Consider the following 16880-nt stretch of genomic DNA (forward strand, 5'->3'; position numbering starts at 1 on the left):
CATGACTTCTGAACTTTATTGCAGGCCACACTTAGAAACGTAGTGTCTGAAGCTGGTGCTTTGATTTGGTCAGATTTCAGCGTGATGGAAGGAAATCACTGAAGAAAGCATGCTTACATCAGTCCTACACAAACTCCGAGACACTCACCAGCCACTTTATTAGAAACACCCATCCACCTGCTGTTTGTTTTATGCAGTTCTCTAATCAGCCAATCCCTTGAGAGCAGCACAATGCATCAAATCATGCAGATACAAATCAAGATATCATGCTCGGATACAAATTCGCTGCGGCGTGGGTGTTGGTTTGAGCCAGATGGACTGGTTCGAGTATTTCAGAAACTGCTGATCTCCTGGGGTTTTCACAAACAACAGTCTGTAGAGTTTACACAGAATGGTGCGAAAAACAAAAAAAACATCAAGTGAGTGAGGGACAGTTCTGTGGGTGGAAACAGACATCCTGTTGATAAGAGAGGTCAGGGGAAAATGGCCAGCAATGGCAATACACAGCAACTCTTTACAAGCGTGGTGAGCAGAAAAGCATCTCAGAACAAGTTCCTATTAAAGTGGCTGGTGAGTGTATAATATCCGACATCATTTCCATTTGCGTCCATCTGACAATCTAAGCACATACAGAATAAAACCAAACCCAAATAAGTCTGATAGCACCTGGCAAGTTTAATGGTGTGGCGTGATGACCGATTGGCGTAAAGTTCAAATGACCAAAGTCTAAAAGCTTCCTGTTTGGTTTTCACGCTTCATTACACCTCTCGAAGCCTCCTAGACCACCAGCTGCATTGCTCCTCTCTTCTACGATTTCTGCATCTGCACACGAGTGAGTGCATAATCAATAAGCATGTGCATGTAAAGCCTATTACAGCAGGCCTTTTGCTCATTTTGTTCACGTTTTACATACTGCATGGATAATACATCAACACTGCTTCACAGCTTCGTGAGATATGATTAAGATGGTGGATAACCTACTGACATGTCCGTTATAACTTAACATGTGCACTAAAGCTGGGTAACTGAAAAAAAAAAGTCCACTAAAACGGGCTTAACCTCTGCCCTCCCTTTGAAGCATCCAGTGAAACGGGCAAACTGGGCAAAATGCTCACGCCAACAAATAAATAACCCATTTGAACTGTCCAGTGAAGATGATGAGCCAATGAAAAGTTTCCTTAAATGTGGTTAGCGAACTAAAATATCCACTAAAACTGGCTAACCCACTTCACGTAAGATGACGAGCTTGTGGACATGTCTCCTTAAATCTGGTTAATGAAGTGAAGTGTTAATTAAAACTGGCTAACCCACTTAAAATGATTCACCCAAAGAAATATCCACTTAAGCAGGTTAAATCATTTAAATGCCTATTAAACCCAGATAGCCCCCTTGAAAATTTCACTAAAACTAGCTGCCCCTCTTAAAGTGTCTAATGATGCTGCTTAATAGACCACCGAAACGATGATAATAACCACCAAAGCTGGTTAACCCACTTAAATGTCCTAACGCACTTGAAGTGTCCTGCTAATTCACTTCAAGCGTCACCTACTCCACTTGAAGTGCCCAATAAATCTGGTTACCTGATTTAATGATTTAAAACCCACTAAAAAAAAATAAAAATAAATGCTAACCCACTTTAACGTCCATGACAGACGGTTAAACCGCTGAAACTTTCTCTAAAAATTGTGCATCTACTCGAATGGCAGTACCATTTCCCAGATGAAAATGATTGATACTGAGTCCCCAAATTATGCAAACTAGCATAAGCAGGAAGACCCAAGTTATGTGCTGGGAGATGGGGGGGGTCCAACCTTTTCTCAAAGGCAAATTTTGACAAAGAAGAGAGAAAAAAAAAAAAAGCACAGCCCTTTTCAAAAGAGCAGTGCAGAAATGAAAAAGTAAATAAATAAATAAAAACCCTGAACTCAAACCGAAGTGTTACATTGCGTAATAAGCAAATGTGTACATTCAGACTGTTAGAGAAAGTACTAGTGTAGCACGGGACTCAGTGTTAACAGCAGCAAAATGCTCACTGCTGTTCAGTGGAATTGAATTTTCTGTGTGTGTGTTTTAACTGCTGGTAGATGTTGGTCAGGGATTTTTAACGTAACACAAAAACTGAACAAATTTCGATCGAGTGAGCAGCTTTAACGAAATCGCCAAGAACACATAAAGTGACCGTTGCTCGTTCAGTATTTGTACTCGCAGAAGGACTCTGTGGCCCGGTGCTGGAGGCTGCGTCCACGAAGACTGGAAATGTGAACAATGTGAACTCCAGATCTACAGCAAACCCAGAGAGAGAGAGAGAGAGAGAGAGAGAAATCTGACATTAAACATAAGTTTATCGGTATCACAACTCTCTCCCACTGAAACCAGTTCAAAAATAGCAGATGCCTTTGACCCCCGGTTTAACCTCACATTGCCATTTTACTTAACGTTAGCTAGCATATGAGTAAAATATAGTAGTCAATTTAAATTACATAAATACTTAGCTTAAGCTAGCAACTTGAGCAAACTTGACTAGCAAACTTGTTAGCAAACGTGATTTGCTAATATCAAATACGAGGGGAAGTCAAAAAGTTCCAAGACGGATGTTATCATTTCAAAAGGTGTTTAAGACATCCCCCAGAATTCTACAAAGAAGGAATTCTCTGATGGAAACACAGCTTGCAGAAGTGTTTAGACTTAAATGGAGGACATGTAGAGAAATAGCGTTGTTATTTTCATAAATAAAGATTTTTTTCAATGCGTCTTAGAACTTTTTGACTTACCCTCGTATCTGCTGCGGTATAAACAATAGCTAAGCTTTTAGCAGGCTAGTTAATGCTAGTGCTGTGAGCAAGAGAGAGAGAAAGCCGCACAGGAAGTTAATTAGATTACACAACAAATGCTCCACATCAGCAATGCTCAACTTGAACCTGTCCGAACACTTCAGTCACCTTTAAACATTTGCTTTACTGACGGCATGCCTAGTCATGCCAACAGAAATAAATCAAAAGTGCTGCATATGCAATATTTGATCCATGAACACTTTTATCCAAAGTGTTTTTAAATGAGGCAGAATCCAGTCCAAATATACACCTGAGCAATTATGAATTGAGGTGTGTGAAAACCTGACCATCTCACCCATCACCCAGAAGTGCTTGCTGAACGGCCAATATTCCAGATTTAGTCCCCATAATAACCTCCACTCTTCTGGGAAGGCTTTCCACGAGATTTTGGAGCTTGGCTGTGGGGAACTGTTGTCATTCAGCCCCAAGAGCATTAATAAGATCAGGTACTGACGTTGGGTGAAGAGGTCTGGGATGCACTCGGTGTTCCAGTTCATCCCAAAGGTGTTCAGTGAGGTTGAGGTCGAGTGCGGAACACTCAAGTTCTTCTAAACCAGTGATTCCCAACCACTGTGCCACGGCACAGTAATGTGCCGTGACAGATCATCAGGTGTACCGTGGGAAATTATCCAATTTCACTTAATTGTTCTGAAAATTATTATTTATTTACTGCAAATAATTAGTCTTCGTTCATCTATGCCAGCGACGTATAGTGACAGGCAGAACAATTAAATACTCTTTCACTAGATGGCAGCAGGTAGCTAATTAACCTGTGTATCTACCTGTTGCCATTCAAACAATAGAATTATGCTGCTTTTCCACTACCAATGCGGCTGAGTTGGGCTGAGCCGTGCCGTGCTGAGTTGGGCTGAGTCGAGCTGAGTGGGGCTGTTGGGAGTTGCATTTCGACTACAACCGCGCTGAACCGTGCTGGCTGGAAGTGGGTGGACACATTGGGTGGAGTTAGCGAAAGTGGGTGGACGTCACGTGATGTCATTAGGCGGCGCAAACAGTGACATCAGTGATCTTTTAAGCGGTAGTCTCACGACCCGGATAGTAAACAATAAACATGGAGGACATGGAGTCGTTAGTGTTGCTGGTCTTGGTGCTGTGGCTTGTTGTCACCGACAACGCCAACAGATACTGGCAAGAGCGTATAGATGAGGCGAGGCGCATAAGGCTTCAGAAATTCTCGTAATTCGTAATTCTTCTTCTTCCGGGTTTACGGTGTTTACAGATCCCAGCGTGCTCGCCAATCAGTGCACAGGGGAGTGTCTCCTCACGCCCCTAGCCCCACTCGGCTCGGTTTGGCTCGCTTCAGCCCCACTCCAAAACCGTGCGAGTTTTGGGTGCTCAGTAGGGCTGAAGCGAGCTGAGTCGTGCTGTTCTGAGGTAGTCGAAACGCGAGCCGTGTCGGGCTGAAGTGAGCTGAAGTGAGCTGAAAAAGGGTAGTGGAAAAGGGCCATTAGTAATGCTTCGGGTGTGACAGCGGTGATAGCGATGGATAAATATTTGAAAAGAAAAAGTACACAATCCAAACTGGGTCCTGGAGAAAATTCTGACCCAGATGAAGGCCCTAGTATGAGTAGAGGTCAGAAGAAAGCAAAAAAAGTGATTTTCCACAACCTATCTATGCAAGCTGGGCTTTTCAAGCATGACTGCTATAAAAACTAAAAAAGGAGAGTGACTCAGAGCTGTTGAGGAAGATCTTCATGTGTGTCTTTCTTCAATTCCTGCGAGTATATCAGCTTTGTGTTCAACTAAACAGGCCAAGGTTTCACACCGAGTAAGTAAATTGTGAGTAAACTGAGACTAGATGATCATTATATTTCATTATATACAGTGGGGCAAAAAAGTATTTAGTCAGTCACCAATTGTGCAAGTTCTCCCACTTAAAAAGATGAGAGAGGCCTGTAATTTTCATCATAGGTATACCTCAACTATAAGAGACAAAATGAGGAAAAAAATCCAGAAAATCACACTGTCTGATTTTTAAAGAATTTATTTGCAAATTATGGTGGAAAATGAGTATTTGGTCAATAACAAAAGTTCATCTCAATACTTTATTATATACCCTTTGTTGGCAATGACAGAGGTCAAACGTTTTCTGTAAGTCTTCACAAGGTTTTCACACACTGTTGCTGGTATTTTGGCCCATTCCTCCATGCAGATCTCCTCTAGAGCAGTGATGTTTTGGGGCTGTCACTGGGCAACACGGACTTTCAACTCCCTCCAAAGATTTTCTGTGGGGTTGAGATCTGGAGACTGGCTAGGCCACTCCAGGACCTTGAAATGCTTCTTACGAAGCCACTCCTTCGTTGCCCGGGCAGTATGTTTGGGATCATTGTCATGCTGAAAGACCCAGCCATGTTTCATCTTCAATGCCCTTGCTGATGGAAGGAGGTTTTCACTCAAAATCTCACGATACATGGCCCCATTCTTTCTTTCCTTTACACGGATCAGTCGTCCTGGTCCCTTTGCAGAAAAACAGCCCCAAAGCATGATGTTTCCACCCCCATGCTTCACAGTAGATATGGTGTTCTTTGGATGCAACTCAGCATTCTTTCTCCTACAAACATGACAAGTTGAGTTTTTAACCAAAAAGTTCTATTTTGGTTTCATTTGATCATATGACATTCTCCCAATCCTCTTCTGGATCATCCAAATGCTCTCTAGCAAACTTCAGATGGGCCTGGACATGTACTGGCTTAAGCAGGGGGACACGTCTGGCACTGCAGGATTTGAGTCCCTGGCGGCGTAGTGTGTTACTGATGGTAGCCTTTGTTACTTTGGTCCCAGCTCTCTGCAGGTCATTCACTAGGTCCCCCCGTGTGGTTCTGGGATTTTTGCTCACCGTTCTTGTGATCATTTTGACCCCACGGGGTGAGATCTTGCGTGGAGCCCCAGATCGAAGGAGATTATCAGTGGTCTTGTATGTCTTCCATTTTCTAATAATTGCTCCCACAGTTGATTTCTTCACACCAAGCTGCTTACCTATTGCAGATTCAGTCTTCCCAGCCTGGTGCAGGTCTACAATTTTGTTTCTGGTGTCCTTTGACAGCTCTTTGGTCTTGGCCATAGTGGAGTTTGGAGTGTGACTGTTTGAGGTTGTGGACAGGTGTCTTTTATACTGATAACGAGTTCAAACAGGTGCCATTAATACAGGTAACGAGTGGAGGACAGAGGAGCCTCTTAAAAGATGAAGTTACAGGTCTGTGAGAGCCAGAAATCTTGCTTGTTTGTAGGTGACCAAATACTTATTTTACAGAGGAATTTACCAATTAATTCATTAAAAATCCTACAATGTGATTTCCTGGATTCTTTCCCCCCATTCTGTCTCTCATAGTTGAAGTGTACCTATGATGACAATTACAGGCCACTCTCATCTTTTTAAGTGGGAGAACTTGCACAATTGGTGGCTGACTAAATACTTTCTTGCCCCACTGTATACTTTTTGTGACATTTTTGTTTGGTGGTGTGCCGTGGGATTTTTCGAATGTAAAATATGTGCCGTGGCTCAAGAAAGGTTGGGAAACACTGTTCTAAACCATGTCTTCATGGAGCTCATGCATTATCTCAGACCTCTTAGTTCAAGAGAAGAGAAACTGTAATGCTACAGTATACAGAGACAATTGCGTGCTTCCACCTCAGTGGCAACAGATTGGGTGTGATGGTCAGGCGTCCACATACTTTTGGCCATGTAGTGTGCCTGTAGGAATCAATAACTTTGAAAATGATGGGTTTTAATTTGCACCACGAAATCAAAAACCATGGGTCCCTGGCTATGCTTATGCAAGATTATTATATATAGTATTACATATATACTACCGTTCAAAAGTTTGGGGTCACCCAGACAAGTTTGTGTTTTCCATGAAAAGTCACACTTTTATTTACCACCATAAGTTGTAAAATGAATAGAAAATATAGTCAAGACATTTTTCTGGCCATTTTGGGCATTTAATCGACCCCACAAATGTGATGCTCCAGAAACTCAATCTGCTCAAAGGAAGGTCAGTTTTATAGCTTCTCTAAAGAGCTCAACTGTTTTCAGCTGTGCTAACATGATTGTACAAGGGTTTTCTAATCATCCATGAGGCAATGAGCAAACACATTGTACCATTAGAACACTGGAGTGAGAGTTGCTGGAAATGGGCCTCTATACACCTATGGAGATATTGCACCAAAAACCAGACATTTGCAGCTAGAATAGTCATTTAGCACATTAGCAATGTATAGAGTGGATTTCTGATTAGTTTAAAGTGATCTTCATTGAAAAGAACAGTGCTTTTCTTTCAAAAATAAGGACATTTCAAAGTGACCCCAAACTTTTGAACGGTAGTGTATATATATTTACAGTACTGTGCAAAAGTCTTAGCTCCCCCTATTTTTTTTCATCCAAACGCTCTTATAGATTTCTATTTTATGACTTTTACATTATTGAGTCAGTACAAAAACATTTTTGAGTTCCAAATGTTCATTTTTTTCCAGCACAAAATTAAATGTTACGGAAAAAAAAAAGTTTGTATCTGAGCAGCATATTCCATCAGAGAGCACTTTTCTGATTAAAAAAATAAAAAACTAAATAAAATAATGACGGCTACTGGGTTTTGGTGCAAAATTAAGAAGCGAGTGCGACAGTCAAAGTGTCCAGAAGAACTGGGACTGGTTCTGTAAGATGCTCAGTAAAACCTACAGCTCATTTCTGCATAAAACTGCACTCATTGTACCTGAGATTACCTTTTTATTTATTTTTTTTTAAAGCAAAGGGTCATCTCACAGCAAATATTGACTTTGTTTCATTTATTATGGCTTACTGTTTATAGTATTTTTTTTTTAATGTTGAAACATTTCATTTCATTTCATTATCTTTAAGCCATTTTTGGTCTCCAGCATTTGTTTACATGTGCCTAAGACTTTTGCACAGGACTGTATTCTCATAATATAATACTAAATTCTTCTTTATTGCATTCAGTACTTTGGTTCGGTGCATCCGACACCGCCCCGTAGCTCACACAGAATCATTACATCCAAGTATGCTGGCAGACTCCAGAAGTGCGCAGATGCAGAAGAATAAATCAACCCTGACAGGACTGTGATTTGAACTCACGAGCACAGAATCTTAACTACGAAGCTATTGCCTGCTCGTTTTCTTTACTTCCTTCTGTATCCACTGTAGCACGAAGTGACTCACATGTAGTGGGCTGGCATCTCTACCAGTGCGGAGGTACGTAGCTGTACCCCTGTGGCCTGTACGTTGGCACGGTGACCGGGTGAGTGCCGATGTGTTGCGTGTGCTGTGGTGTGGTGAGCAGAGGCCCTGTGGAAAACAAATGCAAAGAGTCAAACACTGCGATAACATGAATCTGATCCAAGTTGTTCAGTTGCCTCAAAGTTGCATCTGGTATAAAATAATCCTGATACCATTATTGCACGGAAACGCTAATATTCGCGTCAGCATAAAATCATCCCTTACCTGCAGACATGGCCATGGTGGAGCCACTCAGCATACCCACAGGCACGCTGTTAGGCCGGGCAGCAGGCACCGGCGCTGGGTAGATGGCCGACGGCAGGCTGTTGGGCTGCACCACCGTGGTGTGATGGATTACATGCGGCTGCGCAAACACCGGCTGGGAATAATACGCGCCCTTTGAATAGAGAGATGACAGAAATGAAAACATCAGAAGGGTATAAAAATGAAGAATTCTTAACCTTCTCTGGTTCCATCTTGACACTGACCAGGATTCATCACTTACAGAAGATGAATGAACGAACTGATTCGACTGAACTGTCCATATGTTGTAAGATTTGATTCATTTCCTTGAAATCGATTCTGTTGAACTACCAGTTTTAAATGAATTCAATTTTGATTCACTACCTGAGCAGGCTCCTGTGTTCATGGTTTACCGTACTATTTTTGTCAATACATGTCTAAGAAAGGCATAAAATCACATACAGTGCTGAGTATCAGATTTATGAGATATTAGACAGGAATTCAAGTTAATAAATTCTAAACTATTAATTTGTCATTCATATGGAATTGTAAAAAAAATACATACACATAGATATAAAACATTAGAAACTAGAAACAAATGCCTTTTTCGCATTGTTCCTTTTATTTATTGGAAATATTTGCTCGTGCATAAAAAGCGAGGTTTGCAGAAAGTCACTTTAAAGGAGAACTGAAGGCAAATTTTTTATCATCAAAATTCTATTTCTCATTTTATTAAATATCGGAATGCATTTTTGATCGCTATTTTGTCACTGCTATAGCAAGTTAGGCCCCGGTCACACCGCCCGAACTTTGCTAGAGCGTTCCTTGAACGGTAGGGAGGGGGGGCCGAATTTCGACAACGCTCGTCACCGCGCACAAAATGGGAAAAAAATCGAAAACATGGGCGTTGGCTTAGCGGCGCACCGCTGAAGCCGGCGTTGCTTTAGCGTTGGTTTAGCGGTAGCGAGCGGTAGCGAGCATTGGTATAGCGGTGACGCGAGCGTTGGTATAGCGGTGACGCGAGCGTTGGTATAGCGGCGTTCTGCGCATGCGGGCTTTGGCTCGGCGGGGGTATAAAGTTGGTTTAGCACCAATCATAGCAAGTCTCTCAGCATCCATGGTGATACAGTTTTACTGTAACTTTGAGCAAATTCGATATAGATGAGGTCTGAACTCAACGGCAGCTCGATTCCAAATGAGCTCCTGGTCCATTTCTCCCCGTATTTATAGCCAAATTCTGGTCCCGCTCCGACACCTCTATACCAACGCCAAACCAAAGTTCATCGCCGCCATGGATAGCTGCTTCAACACCCGACACCGTTCCAGCAACCCCGTGTCCGCTCGTAAAACGCTTAAAACCGCTCCACCGAAGTTTGTGCAACGTTTAATCGCCGCCCGGGCAACGCTGGCGAAGCAGCGGTGGTCCAGCATTCAAGATTTCTGCGTTGGCCTAGCGGACCCAAGCGTCCACGAACTTGCGTCTAGCGGTGCCAAACTTTGACTGGGCGTTGGTGGAGCGGGGGTGAACTTTGCCGGGGCGGAAAATTGCCCCCTCCTCACCGCTCGCAATATTTTGTGCAGCTCAAAACTTTCGGAGCGGTAGGAGGGCCCCTCGAGAAACATCAGCGGTGGCCGAGCGTCTACGGCGTTGCTTTAACGGGGGCCAACTTTTGTTAAACGGTGGTGAACGGTTACGAGCGGTGATGAATTTTTTTCACCGCTCCAGGAACGCTCCAGCAAAGTTCGGGCGGTGTGACCGGGGCCTTATGAGTGTTTGAAATATGCTCTGTAATATATCAGTCCATATGTCAAAGCAATGGCCGTAAATGAGATTCGTTGAGACATCGTAGGACAGAAGTAAAACATACAGCGGAAATCAAAGTGACCGACATCTGCCAACATTGTCAAGACGCGCGCGGCCTCTTTCGAATGCTGACGTAATCAAGCCGGAAGTTGTGTTTGTTTTGATAGCAATCAGGAAAGTTTGAAAAAAGTAGGCAGTAATCGTCATTTAAACTCGTTTTTGTGCAATATTTCGTTTGGAAAACAGTTTTCAAAATGGCGGCACTGACACCTGGCTGACACTTGACGTTTCGAAGTCTCGCACAAGTCTCGTGAAGATCGCGCGGATAAGCGACGCCTTCCGTGGACCAAACGAACTAAATTCAACACGGCTAAAAACCGAATAGGCCGATAAGTATAATATTTAATTGCAATTAGTTGCCAATACGAGTCACGATATAAGGTTACTAAAACCGAAAACGTAATTGAATAACACGTTAATTAAGAAATAAAGCAAGTTTAAAAATGACTTCAGTTCTCCTTTAAGGAAATTCTTGGTTTGACTGGACGGTATGCATCACTGCCCACCTGAGCGTAGAGGTTTTGTTGAGGGTAGGCACTTCTGATGGGATACATGGCCGTGGAGTAGGGGCTCGGGGACGCCGAGTACGGTGGAGGGGCTCCGTTCGTCTGTGCCGGAGGCACCTTATAGGGAGTTCCTGTTGTGTATCCTGCATTAACAAAGGCAGCAAGAGAAAGAGGTCACTCGACATGTGTACTAAGAATACAGCTGGGTAACGAAGACAGGACAGGGAGGAAGATATGCAGGGCTTTACCTGGAGGGTATCCCGGAGTGCCGGTCTGGTAGATATTAGGTGTGTACGCTGGAGCCGTGGTGGGATAACCTGCAGGATAGCCTGAGGACAAACATGTTGTGTGTAAGAAAACCCTGAGAGAACACGAAGATCGTATTGATTGTGAACATGATGCAGACATGACTGAGGCAATCCTGAGGCAATATTGATTGAACTCTGTGAGACAACGCATAGTCTGTCCTCCATAAAGTGAAGAAACCAAGGACAGGAAAAAAAAAAAAACCCAAAACAAAACATGATTTACTTATCAGGAAGAAAGAAACGCATACTGAGGAACCATTAATTTCTCAATTTCCTCTTGTGATGAATTCCTTCCTCAAGCTGCTCTACACGCCAACACTAATCATCTTCTGAACCAGTGCTAATATCATTTCTACTTTTATTTTGGAGAGAAGCAGACTAGATAACCAGTCACTGATTAATTTTCTACAAGAGCAGCTCTGCCAATAGTTCTGTCTGGATTGCAAATCACAGGTTTATTAAAGCTCTTTTTCTAATACATCACAACTAGAGACAATAGGAACGTATTTGGCAGATACAGTAGACCCCCGCCTATTCGCGGTTCAGTCTTCGCAAATTCACATATTCGCGGGATTTTAAATAGAACATATCTCCTATACATTCGCGGAAATCTCAGCGATTCGCGGTCATTTGCAGCGAACATATTGAACGTTTACGCACTGCTACATTCTCGGAGCCGAATGCTCGCTCGCTATTGGCTGAAGTTTGAATGGCGGGCTGCTGCTCATTGGCTGATATGAATGAGCGCATTGTACAGTACAGTCTCGCGGTTCCCGTAGTTCAGACTTGTTCACGTGTTGTGCGTTCTTGGTATTTTTGAATAATTTTTACGCCCTACAATGGCTCCTAAACGCTCTGCATCTTCTAAGGCTCCTGCCAAGGAACCTAAGCGCCAGAAGAAGGTAATGACGCTGCAGTTGAAGGTAGGACTTCTCGATATGCTAAAGGAAGGGAAGACTTTTGCGGCAGTGGCTCGTCACTGGGGGGGTTTACAAGTATTCACGATTTTGGCTTATTCGCGGCCATGTTCGGTCCCTAACCCCTGGGAATACTGAGGGCTTACTGTACACGGATTAGAAACGTGCAGTTCTTCATATTGTTGTTGTCGCTGGTTTTTTTTTTTTGTTTGTTTGTTTGTTTGTTGTTTTATTTAGAATTCTGTGAGATGTTCATCAACTTAGCATGTATGGAAGGAGTCTCCAACGTCAGAACTTTGTACCAGAACAGAAGTTGTTCCTTTCGGTTTTCCGGCATGGGAAAGTCTTCAAGATGGAGGGTTTTGTGACTTCTGAGCAAGTTTGTGTTTTATTAACTTCAAGAGTGAAATTTCTGTGATGGACTTGCATGTTATTGGAAAATAATCAACACTGCGATCGTAGCAGGAACTCCACTTTGTGTCAGGCTGCGCCACACCATCACTGATTATTTTTCTCCAACAACACACAACCTTCACACCCTTTCTGAAGAAAAGCACCCTTTAGTGAGAGTGTTGTGCAGCTCACCTTGGTACGTCATAGTCTTGGGGTTTCCGTACGCCGTGCCCGGCTGCACTGGACTATAAACAGGATTCATGCTGGAAGACGGTCGAAGCTTACTGAAGTGGGGGGATGGAAAAAAAATAGGAGGAAAGGATCATAAAGACACACGATAAAGAAGCAATACTGGTGTTACATCATAAGAAAGCAGTGAGGTTTGGAAAACGACTTTGTTGCTTCTCCCAGATGTGTCTGCCGGGTTTGATTAATGAAGTTGATTAAGAGATAAAAATAGCTCATGGAGGAAAAGCTGAGAAAGTTTGGAAAGCGTATAGATGACAGTCGAGTGAAGTTCAAATAATAGTTTCATAACCCAAAACAGAAGAAATACCAAAATATAAAAAAGGTGCAGAAAAGAAAAAACACACGATCCGATTTTAGACTTTACATTACTATTACGTCGATCAATAAAAGAATAAAAGTCTATTAACAACAAAAATTACACTGTAAATTTGATAAGGGGAAAAAAAACCCAGATCAGGAGGAAATGGCTCTTATTCAAATCAAAAGACCAGAAGGAAATAAGAGTATGATGGATAGATACCGACAGTACAACAGAATGACACTGGGGAGTTAACCAGATGAGGTTGCAGGAAAAGGAAACAGACGCCTCCTGAGTACAGAGCTGTGATGGATGGGGAACTGAGAATGCAGAGAGGAAAGAGAAGGAGCCCGTGATGAATGCATGCGCTGCTCGTTTATGTCGCCTCGTAAATAGAGTCCCTTAGAGAACATAACTAAAGGATGCGTTATCATGCGGCTGATGTGGGCGGCGGCACCCAGAGCCATAAACCTGTCACGCGTGTCCCCTTTGTCCTGCACAATAAGGATGTCGGTATGGACGTTAGAAAGGTAAACCTCAATCTCACTGCCTGCTGAGAAAAAACATGCCTTATTTACTCAGCTAAAGCGATGTATATGCTTTAAATTCTGCTTTCACCAAATTATAATAATGTCCATTTGTTCCGTTCCAGCAGTTTGTTTACCTGTTAGGTTTTTTTTTTTTGTTTTTTTTTTTTTTTTACAGTTAACATGCTACATCTGAAGTTATCGTAGTTTGCGCATTTATTGGTGGCATACCACACATCCAAAATCATTGTTGCTGCTGTTTGCTTGTTTTTTAGGCACGCTACAACAAAAGTTCTGGAAAATTTTCTAGTTGTTATGTTAGAAATTCAACACTTGAACTTATGGTTGTTTACAGGGTAAGCAGGTTACATCCAAAGTTGTTATAGTTTTCTCATTTTTTCCGGCATGCTACACCACAATTTATGGTAGTTTGCTCATTTGTTGGTGTTTTTCCACTTTACACTCAAAGCTACATTAGATCGTTTACCGATTACCATTTTTACACTAACCAAAGTTATGGCAGTTTCCCATTTGTTAGTGTTTACGGTTCGCTCAAAGTTACAGAACTTTGCTTATTTGTTAGCCTACAGTATGTACTGTAGGCTACACCCGAAGTTATGACAACTAGCTTGTTTCTTAGGCACACTACACTCGGAAGTTATTGGAGATTGGCCGGTTGTTGGTCTTTGCAGTACACCCAAACTTAAAGGAGAACTGAAGGCAAATTTTTTTATTATCAAAATTCTACTTCTCATTTTATTAAATATCGGAATGCATTTTTGATCGCTATTTTGTCGCTGCTATAGCAAGTTATGAGTGTTTGAAATATGCTCTGTAATATATCGGTCCATATGTCAAAACAATGGTCGTAAACGAGATTCGTTGAGACCTGTCCGAGGCATCGTAGGACGGAAGTAAAACGTACAGCGGAAATCAAAGCGACCGACATCTGCCGACGTTCCCCGTGTCCGAAATCGCTCACTCGTTCACTACTCCCTATATAGGGAATTACTATATAGAGGACTATATAGTGAGCTCATTGGTGAAATGAAAAAACGCTTTCAGACACTAGTCCGTCACGCTGGTATTTACATCATTACTGTCATACAATTAAAACATGCCAGATCAGCCAGCTGGTGGGTTTTCAAAATAATAAATACATGCATGTATTTTTGTGATAAATCTATATTACACTGAGCATTAGGGTGCATCAGTTGCCCTCACTTTCATAAAATCTGATGCATTTTTGTTCGGGTGTTCCTTTTTACCAATAAAGACATCCTGTAAAATTTTTTGACCATATTCAAAAGTCTAATGGCGGCACCATGAGGTTCATTTTTTGCCAAAAAAACGCTTATTTTATGTTTTCGCGTAAGGTTTGAATCACAATGTTGGACTCCATTTATTGATTTCTTGTGACCCAGAGATCATGTTGAGAACCTTTGCAAGGGATTGAGAAGCATTAATGTGATTCATAATACATTTGTATTGTTTAAAAGTAGTTGAACAATGATTCAATGAACAGCTAAAACTCAAACTGTGCTTGATAATATATTTAGAATATGTACTAAAAATGTGTATCTAAGATATTTGGTATACTCTATAAGGTGCCATAATGTTTCATGAAAAGTGATCGAAATTTTGTCATAAAAGTCATAAAATAGCAGCTTTTTCCATAACTTTGAGCTCCTGGTGCCACCATTAAACTTTTGAATTTTGTCAAAATATTTCACCCAGTGTGTTTTCTTACCAAAAGGAACACAAAAACAAAAATGCATCACGATCGGAGGAACTTTTCATTTTTAGGGGGCAACTGATGCACCCTACTGAGCATATTTCCCACATTAATAAATACAAAGTGCCTGCGTCTTCCAGTTTTTTTTTTAAATCAAGGCTGAATACTTTCTTCTTTGCCGCTGCCTTTTATTAAATCAAATTTGAGACTTTTAATTTGATTTCTTTCAGCGCGACCGCAATGCATGACGGGATATATTGCTTGGTTAGTGACCATCGGTTGTACACTACTTTTCGTGATGCATTGTGGGATACTTTGAGTGCACTATATCGAGTGTAAATAATCCTCACTAAGGTTTCGGACAGCACTACAAAATGGCGTCCTCACTATGTAGTGCCCTATATAGTGAGTAGGGAGTCATTTCGGACACAGGGGTTGTCAAAAGACGCACGCGCCGTCTTTCGAGTGCTGATGTGATCCAGCCGGAAGTTTTGTTTGTTTTGATAGCAATCAGGAAAGTTTGAAAAAAAGTAGGCAGTAATCGTCATTTAAACTCGTTTTTGTGCAATATTTCGTTTGGAAAACAGTTTTCAAAATGGCGGCACTGACACCTGGCTGACACTTGACGTTTCGAAGTCTCGCACAAGTCTCGTGAAGATCGCGCGGATAAGCGACGCCTGCCGTGGACCAAACGAACTAAATTCAACACGGCTAAAAACCGAATAGGCCGATAAGTATAATATTTAATTGCAATTAGTTGCCAATACGAGTCACGATATAAGGTTACTAAAACCGAAAACGGAATTGAATAACACGTTAATTAAGAAATAAAGCAAGTTTAAAAATGACTTCAGTTCTTCTTTAAAGTAGTATTTTGTGCTACAACCAATGCTATGGTCGTCCATTTCTTAGTGTTTGTGCTGCACTGACTGTTCTAGTCGGAAACCCAGTTGTTAGTGTTTTTCTGGTAGGCATGCTACACCCAAACTTATTTTAGTTTGCTCCTTTTTAAGGCATGCTGCACCAAAAATATGGTAGTCTGCCAATTTGTTGGTGTTTTTATGGTAAGCAGGCTACACCCGCTTGTAACTGTTTTTCCAAAAGGTGGCCTACACCAGAAGTTCTGTCAGTCTGCTCGTGTTCTAGGCATCCCACACTTGAAGTTATAGTAGCTTCCCCGTTTAAGTGTTTCACAAGTATGCATGCGTCTCCCAAAGTTATGATCATGGTAGTGGTTATGGTAAGGAGGTGTTTAGCAAACGTTCTAAAGACGCAATCTTTATGAGATGATGGCTGCTAATGATGACCATTGGGTTTGCTCTTAAAATTCACAGATCAACTCCAGTAACACAGACCACATTTCATATACACTCACCGGCCACTTTGTTAGAAACACCCATCCACCTGCTGTTTTATGCGGTTATCTAATCAGCCGATCCCTTGACAGCAGAACAGTGCATCAAATCATGCAGATACAAATCAAAAGTTTGAAGTTCATGTTTACTTCAAGCATCAGAACGGGAAAAATTGTGATCAGAAATTTGGCTTTCACTGTGGTATGGGTGTTGGTTTGAGCCAGATGGACTGGTTTGAGTATTTCAGAAACTGCTGGTCTCCTGAGGTTTTCACACACAACAGTCTCTACACAGAATGGTGCGAAAAACAAAAAAAAAACATCGAGTGAGCGAGCGACAGTTCTGTGGGCGGAAACAAACGCCATGTTGATAAGAGAGTTCAGAGGAAAATGGACAGATTGGTTCG

At 41.9% G+C, this 16880-nt stretch overlaps 1 protein-coding gene across 1 annotated transcript in view; it reads right to left on the reverse strand.

Annotated features, from left to right (window-relative positions):
* LOC132873379 (protein FAM168A-like) overlaps nt 1-16880 on the reverse strand; it is a 27035-nt gene continuing 10155 nt past the window's right edge. Inside the window, exons 3-8 of the mRNA XM_060908873.1 lie at nt 12503-12594; nt 10941-11021; nt 10693-10835; nt 8305-8476; nt 8023-8148; nt 1-2280 (exon numbers count right to left, since the gene is read on the reverse strand). Coding sequence (XP_060764856.1) covers nt 8042-8148; nt 8305-8476; nt 10693-10835; nt 10941-11021; nt 12503-12594 — 595 coding nt within the window. The 3' untranslated portion in view covers nt 1-2280; nt 8023-8041. The remainder of the gene's footprint in view (nt 2281-8022; nt 8149-8304; nt 8477-10692; nt 10836-10940; nt 11022-12502; nt 12595-16880) is intronic.

The sequence above is a fragment of the Neoarius graeffei genome, chromosome 25 (assembly GCF_027579695.1).
Source record: "Neoarius graeffei isolate fNeoGra1 chromosome 25, fNeoGra1.pri, whole genome shotgun sequence".
Classification (NCBI taxonomy): domain Eukaryota; kingdom Metazoa; phylum Chordata; class Actinopteri; order Siluriformes; family Ariidae; genus Neoarius; species Neoarius graeffei.